Here is a 19,411-nt window from a genome sequence, read left to right on the forward strand (position 1 = left end):
ATAAAACCTCTTTGGTCAGCCAGACACCATAGCTTATAGCCTCTCTTTATTGGTTTCATCGGAAGATATTGTTTCAAGACTGACCTTCCCTTGAATTTTATCATTGATTCATCAACACTCACTTCTCTCGTTCCGTGGTAGCACCCTTGAAATTGTTTGTTCAAAGCATCAACTATAGGTCTGATTTTGTATAGTTTGTCTTTGCAGTTAGGAAGCAGTTGAGAGTTATCATTGCAATGGAGGTTGGACAAAATAATTGCAAATCTATCTCTGGGCATGGTCTTGCTTACCAAAGGATTGTTCAAATCAGGGGCCGACGAAAAATGATCTGTCCATGAAGGTCTAGTATTGTAGGCCATGTAAAAGTTCATTCCAATAAAAGCCATCAGTTCTTCCTTTTTTAGGTTGAGGACCTTATCATGTTGGACTGCATATAAGTTACTTTGATATATAATTATATCCAGAATATCATCAATGAAAACTAAAAAAATATCGGTGGGTGTATTACATCCAGCAAAACATTCTTCGACCACACCCGTATTTGTAGAATATTCTGGAAGATAAGTTTCTAAATCGCGTTTTTTCCATTTACGATTCGGCTCAATATTCTTCTTCTTTTTAGATGGTATCAAAGCAACAGTTTCTGAAGAACCGGAGGGTAATGCGCATTGACTTACTTCTCCATTTTTTTCTTCGATTTCATTTGTAACCTCAAGTTCAGCTTGATCTAAAGATTTTTCCAACGCTTCCTCGAAAATTTGATCAAACGTTCTAGATGTATGTAGTTGCATATTTTCAATATTTTCTTCGTCAGACAACTCCACATCTGAATTCGCATCGCAATCCGGAAGGTCTTCTAAAAGTAATGCTTCAATCAAAGCATTATTTTTTGAAATATCCATTTCGAAGACCTGAAAAAAGCGTAAAAAAATTGTACGGGACGATTGTATAAAAAAAATTATTTTTAAAATACCCACATGAGGTAAAAATTGCGAGGCGCATATGACGCCGTTCTATTTGTATAAAGAACAATAACTTTAAATTCAGTAAATTTAAATGATTCACCTCTTCAAGGCATATAAGAATCTAGTAAATCAAAAAAAAAATTGTTGTCTCATATGCATTCGTGGACTTGTTCGATATAAAAATAATAAATTTCACTCATGTCTCAAACAAATAAAGTATAACAAGAAGTTACTGACGGTACTTATTAGTCCTTAACGATTTTTCGAGTTATTCAAACACTAATAACTAGAATTATGCACTAAAAACACATTTACTACATAAACAAAACCTTAATTTCCAAGTGTAATAAACAATAATGGCACTTACCAAGTAATAACTATTTTTAAATATTTTCTAAAACAACAGCACGTCACCACGCATTACGGTCGTCGTTGCGAAGACTTATTATTTGCCCTACTTGGCGCCAAATCACCGTATGTCAGATACTTTGCTGTTATTGGCTAGCTAGACGGTACTAGAAAGTATCGTCAGGCTTAGCAAAGGTATAGACGATAATGCGGCATAGATTTTAGGCAGGAAATCAACAGGTACAAATTTGTACCGTCAGGAAGGAAAGGGTTAAAGCCATACTGGCATATCTGCATTTTACTCAATTTTAAGCAATTTTCGATTTATTTGCAATAACTACTTCAATAAGCAGTATTCGTCTAAATTTTATTTATTCATAAGGTGGCTTTGAGGTGAACCAAACGGACGTTAAAAGGAAAATATCATATGTGAAATCTTTAAAGCGCTCTGGTGAAAGACAAGCATTTTTCAGATATGCCGGTTTGATTTCACAGCGACGATATGCAACAGCCGCATAGATAAGGTTCAAGTTTTGGTGTGATTAATGATTTTGGGATGTTTGTCTGTTTGGAATTAGAACTCCCCCTTCCGGCGAGAACCTGAAGTGGCTGCTATAATTATAATAATAATTGATAACTCTACAGAAAATAATATTAATTTAACATGAAAACAATGATAATAAAAATTCAACATTATACAGATTCACCAAGTAAGAATTCCAAACAAGTAACCACCCTAGAGTTAGCCCAAAGGTAAAACCGATTGGTTGGCTTTTAGAATGTTGAGTTATATTGTACCTCCTCCTCCTACCGGAGCCTATGTTTCTTGCTTTAAAGGATATATATATTTGAAGTGTGTTCACTAACCTTCTCCAATATCTTGAGATGCCAGTGCGTAAACTGTGCGTGTAGCAGATCCCTCTCGTTGGGTGCTAGGCCGGGATTAAGCGCGGCCAGCCTCCAGAGCCCCACGATCTCGTCACACAGAGACGAGCACGCGTGCTGGGACGTGTGTGAGTTGCCACCGCCGCCGCTTCCACCCGAGCCCACGTGTCCGCGCCCGGCCCCCGCCGTGTTAGCCCCGTAGGCCACTAGGGACACCTTGGTGTTGTACCACCATACCAGGATCTGAGGAGTTTAACACTTTATGTTACTTACACAGAAGATGTTAAAACTTTTAACCAATAGAACAATTTTGGGAGATATTTCTCCCAAACATCAAACACCCGTAGACACTTTCTGGAAGGTATTTCTCAGCCTGATACAGACTAAATTTCATGCTCATTTCGTATTACGGTGAGATATATGATTTAAATAGTGTTAGAAAGAGAGAACTCCACACTTTCAGTTTTGTCGCACAATCAATTTTAATTTTATATAAATGAAAATCTAAATCAAAAATGAAATACATAGATACAACAAATATTAAAGAAAATAAATAAAAGGTTATCAATGTTTTTGAAAAGTGACTTCATGTATTGATCAGAAAATCTATTTTTATGTTATTTTTGTAGTTCTTTAATTACGGGATTTCTTAAAATTCTCCTTTTATTTCAAGCAAAATGTTATAATTGTTTTATTTTATTTCTTGTTACTTGTGTAATTCTTGTAATCCTTCTTATTCTTACTAATTTAACAAGCATTTATGTACTTACCTGTTCGCAAGCCATACACTCCTCGGTGATGATCTGCAACAGTGGCACCGCATTGCGGTCCCCTCGCTTGAACATCTCTCTGACGATGGCCAGCAGGTTCCACATACCCTCGGGCTCTCTTCCTCGCAAGGGTCGGAGCAAGGAAGACCATTCCGCAGCAGCGGGGGGGGCGGTGGTGCTTAAGTAGTTGACGTCACTGAAAAAAACAAATCAAATTAGAAATGTCACGATTTAAAAATACTCCCTTATGAACACTACAGAACCTATTGAGACAATGTAAAAAATACTCCCTTATGAACACTACAGAACCTATTGAGACAATGTAAAAATACTCCCTTATGAACACTACAGAACCTATTGAGAAGATTTAATAATACTCCCTTATGAACACTACAGAACCTAGACAATGTAATAATTATTGCAGAAAGAGAGATAAATACAGTAAGTTATTATGTAAGCGCCAGTTATTGAAGAGAGTTTTGTTCAAATGTGTAGTGAAACTTTGTTTTTATGTTAATTTCGGTTTGTTAATAACGTGTACATTTTGCATTCCAAACCTTGTGTTTGGCTTATGTGCTACACATAACAGGGGCTGCTGAAGTTCAAGAATCAAAAAGAATACTATATAATATAGACTAACATAGAATAAAAAACTTTATTATATGTTATTCAATTATTTCAATTATTCAATTACTTTATTCCTTTAAAAACATTACAAAATTACATTTTATTTCGTTTTTAAGTACATTTGTAAAATGGTATTACATAATAAGTAAACGGTGTATAAACTATACCAGCATCAATAGAGCTTGCCTTTTAAAGGCAGCTTCACCGATGCTAAATATGTCGATATCCGAATTAATTCTGTTCAACAGCAAGACTGCTCTCCCCACCGGCATGACCATTGGCAAGTTAGTCCTGCAGGCCGGGAGATAAAACAGTCTATGCTGTCGGTGACGGAGATAACCATCAGGAACATAGAGACTAATACTCTCCATGATAGTCGGATTTACTAACCATCCACGAATCAGTTTGAAGAAGTGTGATACAATATGCACATCTCTTCTGACCCGTAGATGGTTCATACCGAGCATGCCCAAGAGAAAGTCAGTAGGATAGAGCCACGGGTAGTAGCCATACTCCCTCAGGTAGAGGAATCTCAGAAATTTCTTCTGCACTCTCTCCAACATAAGGGAATACTTCACCTGATGTGGGCTCCAAACCACCGACCCACTCTCAAGCCTACTCCTAACCAACGCAATGTATAGCACTTAGAGAACCCGGGTGTCTCTAAAATTCATCGCAGTGCGTAGGACGAAGCCCAGCATTTTCAGTGAAGCACTACACGTCATTTCGATATGAGTATGAAATGTCAGCCTACTATCAAACATGATGCCAAGATCTTTCATAGTGGAGACACGTTTTAAACTTCGGGCATTCATGGTATACCGGTAAAACCAAGTATGACGTGCCCTTGTGAAAGAAAGAATGAAACATTTAGAAACATTGAATTCGATCCGATTCCGTTTACTCCAGTCAACAATTCTATTAATGTCCGATTGGAGTCGAATGCAGTCTTCTAAAGTTTTAATTTCCAAGAATAGTTTTAGGTCATCAGCAAAAAGAAGTGACCTGGAATGCAGAATATATAGGTTTCTTAAGTCATGTTAATCTAAATGATAGCACACACAAAGGATCCGACATACCGGAAGCCTTCGCAAAGTATTTTCAATCCGTATATAATTCAAAAAAAGTTGATTTTGAATCTTATGTTCCAAGACAGACTGAATCAACAAAAGCTCAAAATATATCTATTCATAGCGTTGATATTGTAGATTTTGTTTTAGCAGTAAAGAAATTGAAACCAAAAACATCGTATGGTCCTGATTTCATTCCACCCTTTATTATTAAGGGATGTTCTGAACCATTATGTAAGCCACTTCTATATATATTTAATCTTACGGTTAAAAACGGAATTTTTCCTAAATTATGGAAGCTGTCGAAAGTCACCCCTTTACACAAAGATGGCGACAAGTATCAAACAACCAACTACCGTCCTATAGCGATTCTCTCCGCACCTGCTAAACTATTGGAAATAATTATCCATAAATATGTTTATACCAAAGTTGAACCATTCTTGATCGAACAACAACATGGATTTAGACATGGCCGATCAACCACTACAAATTTAATGGTATTTACAGATTACTTGTCGAGAGCACTCGATAACAACGAGCAAGTTGACGCATCTTACCATGACTTTGCAAAGGCTTTCGATAGAGTTGATCACTTAGTGCTTCTAAATAGGCTCTAAGAAATTGGTTTTTCGGAAAACTTATTGAAACTCTTTTGTAACTATTTGAGTGAAAGAGAACAATTCGTGTCCTATGGTGAGTTCAACTCTAATGCATATCCTACAAATTCTGGTGTGCCGCAGGGATCCAATTTAGGACCCCTATTGTTTTTAATTTTTATAAACAATATTCAGGGAAAGATTAAATTCGTCCGTTTTCTACTTTTTGCCGATGACATCAAACTCTTTCTGAGAATAAGATCGATAGAAGACTGTAGAAAGCTCCAGGAAGATATCGATGCAATTATTGACTGGAGTATTGATAACAAACTTGGGTTCAACTTCCAAAAATGTTCAGTGATGTGCTTTACAAGGGCACACAAGACCATATATTTTAATTACAAAATGAAAGATACGTCACTGAAGCACATGGTGACTTGCAAGGACTTGGGAATTGTGTACGACATTCGCTTAACATTTCACGCTCATGTTGAAAAGATCTGTAAATCAGCCACTAAGATGTTGGGTTTTGTCATACACAATTCGAAAGACTTGACCAACCTTGCAGTAATAAGGCTGCTTTACTTTAGCTTAGTGCGTAGCATTCTCGAGAATGGATCTCAGGTATGGGGGCCAGAGGACACTGTCTATGTACTAATGGTCGAGAAGATACAAAAAAAGTTTTTACGATACCTCTACATGAGAGTTTGGTTATTACCCATGGCTGTTTCCAACAGCATTTATCTCGGGAATGCTGGGTATATGCAGCCTTAGTTCCAGAAGGGATGTTGCATTACTCCTGATGGCGTATAAGCTACTAAACGGTTTAGTATCAATACCAGACATTCTGGCTAAAATAGGATTTTATGTCCCGGATAATTTCGCGCGAGGCCGCCAACACAGGCTTTTGATTCTTCCTAGGTGCAGAACTAACTTACCAATGGCGATGCCCTTGGGAAGAATCACTAGGTTAATTAACTGCCTCGCAGGAAATGTGGATATTTTCCACATGTCCTACAACGTATTTAAACGTGAAATATTATTATTCAATACTTAAAATTGTAAATCTAAATTTGAAACTTTTTTCTTTGTCCCACTTGTAAATGTACCTATTTGTTATTCACTTTTTTGTAAATGTTAATTATCGATATTGCAATGTTCTGGTTCATACTGTTTTTGCAAATAAACAATAAAATAAAAAAAGATAAAAAAAAAAATAAAAATATATATTTTCTGTAATATCGTTAATAAAAATTAGAAAGAGGAGCGGTCCTAAATTAGAGCCCTGTGGAACGCCTGAGAGTACAAGGAATAATTTTGACATGTATATTTGACATGTAATTTTGACATATATTTTGTCTAACTCTATAAGTACATATATACAGGGTGTTACAGGACATACCCAAAGGATTTTAACCAGCGATTCCTGAGCATATTTGGAGTAAAAATTTAAATATCATTTTGCTGTCAGATTACTCGTTTTTCAATTAAAATCAAAATATATTTTTCAACACAGGAGAGATAACACGTAACAGTGTGGATCAGCAGCGACATGTGATGTGCTGTTACACCCTGCATAAGTATACATAAAGTATTTATCGATTGGTTTAATTTGTACCCTGATGATGCTTGTGTTAAGCGAAATTTTTATTTTTCCCAATTTTCACATTAAGTACATACAATATTATTAATATCAATAAGAATAATGGGAACCCACTAAGGCGCAGCCTGTCAGGGGTAAAATACAAAAAAAAAACAGTTTTGTGCATGATATCAAACGTTTCTAGACACTGTTTGTCAAGCGATTTTAATGCCTATTACCTACAATTTAATTGTAGTTAAATACATTACATTATTGTACCTAGAAAGAAATTGATTGATTGGTCACAATAAACTTGTGGTTATTAATCAGGAAAGCCTACTTGACCAAACAACGGAATTGATGTTAAAAATATACAAAACGTATGTGCGACCTCTCCCGGAATATACTGTTCAAATATGGAGTCCATATTTTTGAAAGAGCTTTGAAAGACAGGCAATGAAGATATACTCAAAGAACTAATATTACCAACGTTAAAAGAAAGAAGAGAAAGTGGTGACTTGATTGAGACTGTTGACGATCTGGACATTATACAGGGTTTTCCAATAAGAGGTGTTATTTTGATATTCAACCGTAAAAGATCAATGGTTTAGTTGCCTGTGTGGCACGTAGCGCCGTCTTGTTGAAAGTAAAAGTTGTCCAGATCAATACCATCCAATTGCGGCCATAAAAAATCGTTAATCATCTCTCGATAGCGCAATCCATTCACCGTAACTGTTGTTCCAGCCTCATTTTCGAAAAAGTAAGGTCCAATGACTCCGCCGGACCATAAACCGCACCAAACAGTCACACGTTGAGGATAGAGAGGCTTTTCAACAACAACTCTTGGGTTGTCCGAGCCCCAGATGCGAAAATTTTGCTTGTTGACGAAGCCACCGAGGTGGAAATGGGTCTCATCACTCAAAATGATTTGCATTTGATTCACTGAGTGAATTTTAATAATTTCAATGCGTTGTTGAAGCGTGTATCGTTCCATTTTCATTAATGGCGTAGTTTCTACTTGTTAAATGTCAAAAAATGACAGCTTCAAAAGTAACATCTACCGAAATAGCGGGCTATTCAAAATAACACCTCTTATTGGAAAACCCTGTAGTACCCTGGCATCCAAGAAATCTTCACCTTCAACAAAAATATAAACCTCCGTGGACATTCAACAAAAATTAATAAAACACGTTTTGCAACCAATCCTAGGAGACACTTCCTTGCAAAAAGAGTAGTTGATGCATGGAATAGATTTGTCAAGTCCACCACATGTCATTGATTCTATCAATGTAAATCAATTTAAAGAGTAGTGGATGCATGGAATAGACTTGTCAAGTCCACCACATGTCATTGATTCTATCAATGTAAATCAATTTAAAGAGTAGTGGATGCATGGAATAGACTTGTCAAGTCCACCACATGTCATTGATTCTATCAATGTACATCAATTTAAAGAGTAGTGGATGCATGGAATAGACTTGTCAAGTCCACCACATGTCATTGATTCTATCAATGTAAATCAATTTAAAGAGTAGTGGATTCATGGAATAGACTTGTCAAGTCCACCACATGTCATTGATTCTATCAATGTAAATCAATTTAAAGAGTAGTGGATGCATGGAATAGACTTGTCAAGTCCACCACATGTCATTGATTCTATCAATGTAAATCAATTTAAAGAGTAGTGGATGCATGGAATAGACTTGTCAAGTCCACCACATGTCATTGATTCTATCAATGTACATCAATTTAAAGAGTAGTGGATGCATGGAATAGACTTGTCAAGTCCACCACATGTCATTGATTCTATCAATGTAAATCAATTTAAAGAGTAGTGGATGCATGGAATAGACTTGTCAAGTCCACCACATGTCATTGATTCTATCAATGTAAATCAATTTAAAGAGTAGTGGATGCATGGAATAGACTTGTCAAGTCCACCACATGTCATTGATTCTATCAATGTAAATCAATTTAAAGAGTAGTGGATGCATGGAATAGACTTGTCAAGTCCACCACATGTCATTGATTCTACCTATGTAAATCACTCAACTTAATTTAAATTAAAAACTATTCAATTACTGTTAAAGTTATTGTGACATCAGATATGAGCGCCACCTTATTCGATAAATATAATAATATTTTGTATTATTGTTTGATTTCATTAAAACTTTAACATGGTATATTTATTTTTTATTTATTTATTTAAGTTTTAATCCAGCAGGACTGGGAGGATAGTGCAATCCCAGTCTGCCATATTACATGAAATGCAGTAAAACAGGGAAACAATAAAATAAAGTAAAAAATTATAAAAATGGAAATAAGATAAAACAAGAGAAAAAAATATATATTAGGCAGGTACCTAAACATAAAATTAAAATATAAATCAAAAATAAAATAGTCATATAAATAGGTAATACAATAAAAACAATTATACTAAATTAAATTAAACCGTCCATCAGGGAGGTGGCCGCATCATCTGCATCCATCGCTCATTGAGTGATGGATGTAGATATGTAAGATATTCCATCTTTATAACAAGCTGAAGTATTGTCATTCTTTCTGGAGGTCCATTGATCCATTAATAATTGAATTCTTACCTGAATACAATAGGGGCCGGAACGCAGAACTTTATCAGTATCTTATTGATGTTGTCATGCAGGGTCCTCTCATCCAGGTACCACCAGGTCTGGTCGGTGGCCGAAGCCCCGGCAGTGGGGTCCGGCGCCCCGCAGACGGTGTTGATGGCAGTGGGCTGCGCCGACAAGAGCTCATCCAGCAACCTCTGGGCCGTGGGCAGGATCTGCTGCGGTAATGCGGAGATCAGGTACTGCGCAAACTTTTGCAGCTGGTCCCGTTGCAGGCGCTGGAGAGATTCTGACACAGGGGCGCGTAGGGTCACTTGCGAAGACTGCGGAAGAATAAGAGATAGGTTAGTGTAAAAAAGAACAGAAATAATAATACAATTCAGTTCTTCGCCAAACTCCGAACATAAGTAGGCATTTTATTTCACGAAACCTTGCATGCTCCATTACAAGATATTCAAAGAGGAAACTGGTGGCCAAGCCAATATACTTCATGGTACGTCTCAATAGTTTTATCCAGAGTCCGAGAGGTAGAGCGACATATGAGCTAGAGAAGTGAGTCAAGTATCAAGCAATAGCTAAACAGTAATGGAAATGACCGAATATAATATTATAATACTTCTGATTTCATAAATTTATTTTGCGCTTGATGTTTTCATTATTTATTTGCTAGTTGGGAATGTGCATTGCATGAACTGTCTCGACGAAGCTATTCAGTATTTGAGACACATGATTGATTATGCTGACAAAACGAAACACGAGTAAACAAAAAAATTTATCAACAGAAAAAAAAACTTTCCAGTGCAGAAATTTTACCTCGACTGATTTTACTTTTAATGACTTCTTCGCAAGCATTTGACAATTCTTTTAAATCTTTCTGCCACAAGTGTACGCTACACAAATCTATTTGTTGAAAGAGAAAACATTACAGTGTGTGTATAAATATTCGAAAAGCGGTTAAAACATTCACAAAAGACTTAATCTTACTAAGTAGTATGCACATTAATAAAATTGTGACCGTGACCTGTGGCCTAAATGAATTAATTTAAATATTCAAAACCATAACGGCTTTTATGCAGTTTTATGTCAAGACAAACAAATGCAAATTTCATAATTCTCTCTTCTTCTTCTTTTTTTTGCACAGTAATAAGTTAAATTAGTTTATAATACATAAAGAGAGTCTCATCACTTCATTAAATTCAAAGGGAAATATGAATATTTTAAAAGTTGATGGGAATTAATGTCCCACAAGCAGCGGGACATTTATTAACTACAATGTAATTTCCTAGGTCACATAATCTAACCTAATTTCCTGTTATTTTTATAATATGTGTACCTAAGCATTTTTCATCACAAATTCAGTTCTCACCTGTCATCAAAATATGTTTTATTTGGTTCATTCTTGCACAAAAATATATAAATTTAAATAATTATTAATATTAAAAGTGTGTATTATTACAACCTGCAACGACTGTTATTTTAGGACACAGACTTAGTGGCACCTGTTTAATTGCGCAATTAGCTTACCATGTGAATCCTGTGCAGACACACTGCTACGATGTGCGAACACCAGTAGGCCGTGGACTGGCAGGTGCAATTACATGAAGATATCCTGCGCCGGTCAAACGTCACAGCCACATTGAACACGTCCCGCGGCTCAGGCATCAGCACGCTGGCCGATAGATGGAAACCTGGAGATGAAAAGAATGTAATCATTTACAATCAACATAATAAATTTATAGTTAAATTAATGATTATCGGCATTTACTTTTGGTGTAGCCGTCACGATACCAAGAACTATTATCGGTATATGATAGACAAAATGGTGTGATTTCATGGAAAGCAGCTATCAAACACGTCTAAAACTACCCTTAGTATGCCATTCCCAGACTTATATTTTTTATTATCAAATAATAGACTATTATTTTTTACTCCACTGAGTTTTTATTGTAATTAATGTAGACATACGACCATAATAAATAGAACACTGATACACGATAAAACCCACATTTACAACTTTGATATATTGTGTGTATTGATGCGAAACGTCACTGAGAAAGAGTAATTTTAAAATCGGTACAGCCATCTCAAAGCGCATATTTCCATACCTCTCTCAGGTACACCACAGTTCTATTAATTAAATAATTAATAAAAAATAGTTCCTATTTACAGTACCTACCTACCTAGTACACCACTCTATTCTAATGTACAAAATCCGAGTTGGTAACAATAATAATCATTGAGTTGAATCATAGACATATGAATATTAGTAGACCTGCCCTAAGTGATTAAAAGCGTATTATTCCCCACTCCCCATACCGGTTCCATTGGAGCCGGCTGGGCTCGCGTATGGCTTCCCGTGAATCTTGAGAATGTGACGTCATCATTCTTGTTCGAACTAGCGTCGAGCTATGGTCGAGGCATTTTACGAAATAACACGGCAAAATAGTGGCTTGTGATATGAAAACTTGTAAAAATAGATGTGAAAAAGAGAATAAACCCAATTGTCGTATTGCATTCCATATGTAAGCATCATTTTAAGCTTATTCACATCGTATAATATGAATCAGTTGTAGAACATCGAGATACATCTGGTCGAATGTAGCGATTCTCAAGTGTGCGCATCGATGTTACTGGGAAGTAAATTATGAACACTTATAAAAGTGTCTTAACTAGTACGTAAACAAAATATTCAACTCTGAAAATAGAAGAAATTTTTTTTGCCGAATTTAGACTTGGCATATTTGTTCATAACGTGGCGAGTAATTTGCGCTCCCATGTAAAAATGTCTATTCATTCAAAAGCAGATTTGACTTTTAAGAACTAAATGGTGATATTATAATGCGAGATGCCTATATACTGTCAGATTGATTTATTGACGAATCACAGTCAGCTTTACCCCCTTCGTTCTTCAACAGTTGATTTCACCCCTCATCTTTAATTTCTAGTCTATATATTCATATGTCTGCGAGTTGAATATTTTTGAAATTTTGAGTTTTTTGCATTATGATTTTTTTTTTAAATATGATAATTTTAATAACTATTTGAAATTTGAAATTTCTTTATAAATAAAATTTATTTTTTGATTTATTTTTTTTTTTTAAAAGAAAGACAAACATTCCCGGGTTACGAATAACCTGACAATATTTAAAAAATCTCCTACTACCACCACTACTAGCTGAAAATTTTGCTTGTGTTGTGATGGAGGACTTAGCCAGCCGAGGAATTGAACACACTACGCCCGAGTGGGACCCAAGCGCAATGTCAACTCGGCCACCGACCGGTCGATTATTTTTTAATATTCTAATTTGGATGTTGCTTTTATGTGCACGAGGCAAGGACTGTATCTACTTTTACATTTATTATTTGATGTTTGAATGTGGATGAAGCAAAAAATGTGTGTCAGAAAAATTATCTACGAATTAATACAAAATAAAAACAAATCTGCAATGTTAATTTTTATTTAATTAAATATATTTTTTGAATATTTTTCCCTTGCAAACTTCTATACTCGGTTGGATGTCCAAAATACAATAATCTAAGCAGGTACCCGTATGAGGGGAAAAAAGTAAAAAATGTTATTAAATTAAATAATATATTTTTAATAATATTTTAACAGCGTCGTTGAGGTGATTTTACGCAGAAATGGCGCTATAAAAATTATCATTAAGGAGAAAAAATTAATAATACTTAATTTCATTAAAAATTTATCGAAAAAACGTTTCGTATACAATACGCGAGCAGGTACCTACTCAAAAAGAAACAAAAATGGGATCAATAATAAAATTATTGTTAGTAAATAAATAAATAATGATAAAAAATGTCAAAATGTGAATGAAGCATTACCTACATAATTTTCGATACGTAAATGAAAAATGTTTATCATTTTAGGTGGACCCAATTTCCCTGCCTACCTAGTACCTACCCTACCTACCTACCCAGTGCCATCTGTGTAGGTACCTGCACCTAATTGTATTATTATTTGAAAAGACATGGTTCTTACAAGCGTCCAGAAAATCTGCTGATGTAATTCAAATAATATTTTTTTAACGCGAGTAACACCACCAAAAGTGGTTCAGATTAGCACAGAACTTTTAACTTTTTTTTAAATCGTCTTTTGACTTGAAATGACATCAATCTATCATTTTAGTTAATAATAGCAAAAAATTTATAATATTTGTTTAAGCGGTCTCTTTTCAACCACCCCTCACCAGCTTAGGAATTATAAATTGTGAAATTGGAACTGAACTGAAAATTCTTTTTGATGATTTCGCAAACGTCAAAACTTTGGCCCGGTATTGTGAGACATTTTTAACGAAGAGCTATATTTACGACGGCTGATTAACGTTTCAAAACCTTCGGATGAAGAATTTTTCCAAAAGTTTTAACTGCAGAGTCCACATTTCAGACGGGATTTCGTTACCGAGTGAACGATGGAGTTATTGAAAAAAAAAAACAATCACATCACCCGCGCTTGAGAGCTCGTGGCTCGGAAGCAAAACGACATAACTTTTGGGCGGTCGGGCTGGCGAAAGTGAACTAAAATACGGGTGACAGAGGTCGACTTCGTGAACCACCTCAAACTCGTCGGAACAAATGAATAACGAATAGGGGCTGAATTTCCCATACAATTTTTCATACATCTCGGGCACAGTACCTTGCGACCGAAAATAAACCTTGGGGCGGAGCGGTCGTTTTTCGCCTGCAAATCCCGTCTTAATTTTTTGCGCGACCGACATATATATATATTTTTTTTTTTATAGTGAATACCTCACAAGAGTCCCAACTGCTCCCGTCTGGAGCCAGTGAGACTGTATATATATATACTGTAGACAATATTTTTCATATAAAATATGTAGATAATACACACCATTGTGATAGATAATACTCCCATTTCTGGGAGTGGAGCCCCCATTGCCGGAAGCCATACTATACGCTGTGTTTAATCATCAATCTAATTTAATATTCCGGCAAAATAGTGCCTATTTAAAAAGCGTAAATTTTTTATTTAGGTTTTATTATGATAATGATTATTATTATTTTATTTAACCTAACCTAAAATAACCTGAAATAACCTAACCTTACCTAACCTAACTTAGGTTAGGTTAGTCTAACCTAACCTAACCTAATCTAATCTAATCTAATCTAATCTAATCTAATCTAATGTAATCTAATCTAATGTAATCTAATCTGACCTGAACTGACCTGACCTGAACTGAACTGACCTGACCTGACCTGAACTGACCTGACATAACCGAACCGAATCGAACCAAAGCAAACCGAACCGAACCAAAACAAAATTAGCAAAGAATAATTGCGTAATCCCAGTTCCCAGTGGATATCAAATAATATTAGGTAGTACGTAACACAATGTATCATGGGAAATAATATCCCATTTGTCAAGCAATGCGAGATATTTTTTTGACGTTTCTCAGAGTTGGGAATAGACGTTTTCGAGTGAATTCTAACCAATGACGTGACGGCTTGACGGTTTTGAATGATTTTCAAATTGATTGTCTTGGACTGTGTGATGATTTTTGACAGAATCGATTTGTTCATGATAATGAATCAAAAAGATGTGATTGGTGCAAGTGCGGTTGTGCAGGTGAAGATTGCCAGTAGCCAACGTCTGATCAGACGAGGCACCAAAAGAAAAATAGGATACTTGCGACAAACTTGATACCTGTCATGCAAAAAGTGATGGAAGAATTCGCTTTGGTTGTATTCTTTAATCTATGCAGTAGCTCAACTTTTATTTGAATCTGAATACCACACAAGAGTCTGAACTGCGCCAAACTGTCCCGAGACAGTGGGAATATGGAACCCTCAATTTGGGTATGTTGTATGGCTGAAGGGAGTGAGGTAAGAAGTGAGTGCAGAGGAAGGTTGGGAAGTACCTAGCTATTCAGATTTGACACCAAACACAGCTAAAGCCATTTCAAGCAATTTTGGAATGAATTAAAAGGAAATATTATCTTGTGTGTACTCCACAAAGTAAAATCAAGCCTCAATATGGTGCTCACCAATCTGCAGGGGGTCCTTGACGGCGTGATTCCTGTAGAGATGGTCGCCCCTTTGAAACTCCTCTGCGGAGCCGTTGGCCAGGCAGGAGTAGAGACGAATATCCTCCTCGCTGTCGGCAAAGCTCCAGAAGGCGATGCGCAGCTGCAGCTGCTCGGGTACGGGCGGGAATACCTGCTCCACCAGCTCAAAAGGGATGTGTGAGGCCACGCATCGCGCTGACAGCTCTGTCAGCGACAGGACTGCCGATTTATCTGGAATGGAAATTAATCATTATTATAAGAATCTTACTCACCATAAAGTAGGATGCTGAGGAGTCAAAAAGCCGATCGCCGGCATCAAAAGTCACTTGGTTTAGAACACAGTGAAGACTTAACGTCAAACAACATTATCTACAAAAACATTCAATAATAAATTTTAGGTATTAAAGTCAAACAAACATAATTACAAAAATCGTACCAATACTAATTGGACGTAATTGTGCAGAAACCAGCCAGTCCACAAAAAACATTCTAGGTGTTGGGTAGATTTGATTTTTCAGTCCTTAGACAAAAATTCTTGTATCTCGGTTGGAGTTTTTTTGGCTGTATGCTTTCTGCATAACTGCATTTAATTAATGATTTGTCTTTTGTTTTTTTGTTTGACTTTATGACTAAGAATTAATTGAATAGTTTTTGTAGATAACATTGTTTTACTTAAGACCAAGAATTTATTGTATATTTTTGTAGATAATGTTGTTTGACTTTAAGACTAAGTATTAATTCAATTTTTTTGTAAATAACGTTGTTTGACTTGAAGATCCAGAATCAATTGTATGTCTTTTGTAGATAACATTGTTTGACTATGACCAAGTTTGTTTTTTTTTTAAAGAAAGACAAATATTCCCGGGTTACGAATAACCTGACAATACTTAAAAAATCTTCTACTACCACCACAGTAAGCGGAAATGTTGTGAAAATAAAAAGGACGCAAATGCGATGCTAACTCAGCCACTGACCGGTCACTATGATTTTTCTACATAATATTTGACTTTAAGACCAAGAATTATTTAACATGACAAGAATTGTTCAGATAATTAACAACAACTGCCAACCATACCCTTTTAGGAAATTGACTATGTATAATTAATATGGTTTGGTGTCAGAGGATAATACAATGTAACCTGGTTTTAACCAGAGATGTGCTTTATTTCAAATAAATCCATTTCAAATGGAAATGCAAAATGCAAAATGGGTATTTTCCATTTTGCATTTTAAATGCGTTTCTAAAAATCATTTTGCATTTTGCATTTTAAATGCTTTTCTCAATGCATTTTCCATTTTAAATGCTTTTTTGCAACATTCTTCCTACTATCTCCACTCATCTTTTTTTCATAAGCCCCAAATATCAGTCGGTCCTCAACCTCGCTATGAGAGATAATTTACATTTGTCAAGTTACTCCCTGGTAGGAGCCCTGGCAATTGAGTGATACCATTACAAAAAATACTGATTCAAATACTGAACATGGGGCCATGACGCTGTAATATATGTTAGATAGCAGTTTCTATGTTTTTACGTTGGCAACATAAGTCCCGCGCAAATTTTTTGTGGTTTCATAATCTGTAGTCGTGGTGTTTTTGGATTTACCATCATGTAATATGTTGGTTCTACATTGATGTCCATTATTAAATGACAAAATTGTAATTGACAAAAAAAACTATAATTATTTTAATTGTTTGACCTGAGAAACCATTTTGCATTTTCAATGCATTTTGAAAATAGGTATTTTGCATTTGAAATGCTTTTCTAAAAACCATTTTGCATTTTCAAATGGAAAAGTTTTGACCCATTTCCATTTTGCATTTCAAATGGTTTTGGGTACCCATTTTGCACATCTCTGGTTTTAACGAGAGCGGTTAAATGAGTGGGCCGCTGTGTTTTCTAATCGGTTAGATTCTAAAATCATCATGACGGTCATCTGTTTGTTAGCATGAAAAATTCAGTGAGGTGCTCCATCATAGTCCATGCGTGATATTTAATAAGTACCTACATGAATATTATTCACACAATGCTTTATACTTCCTAGTTTCATCATTGAAAATGGTCATCACATTCAAACTTTCTTTTTATTTAACATCTTGTATATTTTTCATAGAATGTGTGCCTAGGCTTGGTATGGTGGTTCGAAAATCCAGAAATGTTATAATATAAAATACAAAATAAAGAACATTTCAAAAAATATATAAAAACAACTTAAAGCCATATTATTTTCTTTAATTGAATTTTGGTTACATCTATTTAGTTATATGAAGAAAAAAAACATTTCAGAGTTTGAACCATTGAAAATAAATCATGAGTAACTATTTATAAATACTTTGTGAATAATTAAAATTAAGTCGGTAAAGAATTCCATTCAACAATTCATAGAACAATGTCCATTTTATAGAGAGTTTGCAACTCATTTTTGGATGATAAATTTTGGGGTATTATTTGTGACCATTTTAGGGGATTATTTGTGACCATTTTAGGGGATTATTTGTGACCATTTTGTGGCCATTATCTTCATTCTGTTCTATTTTAATTTTCGTATAAACACAAAAATTAAGATAATATATGAATGCAACCAAAAATTTGCCTTACACTCAAAATATGAGTATTTTAAGCTAATTTGGGTTAAAAATTGTGTTTGATGTTTATGTTGCAGTGAATGCATAAAAATGGACATGTGGGTAGCTGAAACTAGAAACCTGCTGCACAACAATAATAATAATGATCTCTGCAGCCATTATTTTGCTTTTGTTTTATACCTTTTGTTTGCATTTAACAATTACGCAAATTATTCTGAAATAGAAAACTCTTCTAAACACATTTGGGCTATATTGTGCATTTCTAGAGGATTGCGGATGAAAACATAAAAAAAACAATAATAATTTGTTGTTCAACAAGCTGAACACCTGCTCACTAGCACACACAAATAATGCAGCACACAAGTACATTCACCCAGGCCTACCACATAAGAACAAAGGATTTTGTAAACATCCAATTTGTGACCAGATCCAATGGAGTCCATCAGGAAGTCATACATGACACAAACACGACTACAATTGAATATTTTCTTTCAGCAAACAGATATTAGAATCGCGGCATTGGGAAAATGTTGGCTCCGTACAACAGTAAACAAGCGAAACACAAAGAAGTTGATAGACTAACCTTCGTAGAGTTTCCTGGAGTTTCCGAGGCCCCCGGAGCTCAGGGCGCCCGGGGGCTTCTTCCAGCCTCGCCAGTTATTGGACAGGCTCTCGGGCTCCGAGCTCCAGGAGCATAGAGAGTCCTCCTCGAACCTATCGGAGTCGTCGAAGCTCGACGGATCCCCACCCCCTTCTTCCCATTCCAGCACCGGGTCTTCCATGCGGCCCAGAGCCGGTCCTCGCCCTGCCCCAGCCCTGCCATTATTCCGCGCAGCGCCCGCCACTTTCAAACTATTTATCGAGGATACAGGTCACTATGGGACGAACAATTTCGCCCTATCGACTTTTATATCCGTGAAACGCGTTCAAACTAGTGAAAACTCATTATACACCATTTCAAACATCCGAAATACCATCTAGGATCTGAAATATGACGACTTCCAACAATTTCTCTCTCATTAGCGCGAGAATCCAACTCTCCTATCCAATTTCGTGCCCGTGAACTCCCCCACCGACGACAATAACAAATATGGCTGGCGAACTGCGAACACAAAAGATATTTCTTTTTTTCACTTGTCAATGTGTATATGTGTAGGTAGGAATATTACTTTTCCGAACAGATGATGCAAAAGTATATTATCCATGGCAACACTTTATGAAAAGTTCGTACTCACGGTAAAGGAACTTCATTATCCAGTCCGTGTTTTGTTTAATTTCAATTTTGACCCCTTGCCAGTATGAGTGATGTGTATGATAAATATATTTTATAAATTTATTTATATTGTAAGTTTTCGT

At 35.8% G+C, this 19,411-nt stretch overlaps 1 protein-coding gene across 1 annotated transcript in view; it reads right to left on the reverse strand.

The window, feature by feature from the left end:
- Positions 1-19,175, reverse strand: part of Dora (zinc finger SWIM domain-containing dorado) — a 49,970-nt gene extending 30,795 nt beyond the window's left edge. The window contains exons 1-6 of the mRNA XM_089632303.1: positions 18,639-19,175; positions 15,452-15,703; positions 10,956-11,119; positions 9,444-9,754; positions 2,969-3,164; positions 2,181-2,441 (exon numbers count right to left, since the gene is read on the reverse strand). Of these exons, the coding sequence (XP_089488429.1) occupies positions 2,181-2,441; positions 2,969-3,164; positions 9,444-9,754; positions 10,956-11,119; positions 15,452-15,703; positions 18,639-18,837 (1,383 nt within the window). The 5' untranslated portion in view covers positions 18,838-19,175. The remainder of the gene's footprint in view (positions 1-2,180; positions 2,442-2,968; positions 3,165-9,443; positions 9,755-10,955; positions 11,120-15,451; positions 15,704-18,638) is intronic.
- Between the last annotated feature and the right edge of the window lie 236 nt (positions 19,176-19,411).

This window comes from Hesperophylax consimilis, chromosome 6 (genome assembly GCF_061612785.1).
Source record: "Hesperophylax consimilis isolate HC1 chromosome 6, BYU_Hcon_1.0, whole genome shotgun sequence".
NCBI classification, from domain to species: Eukaryota; Metazoa; Arthropoda; class Insecta; order Trichoptera; family Limnephilidae; genus Hesperophylax; species Hesperophylax consimilis.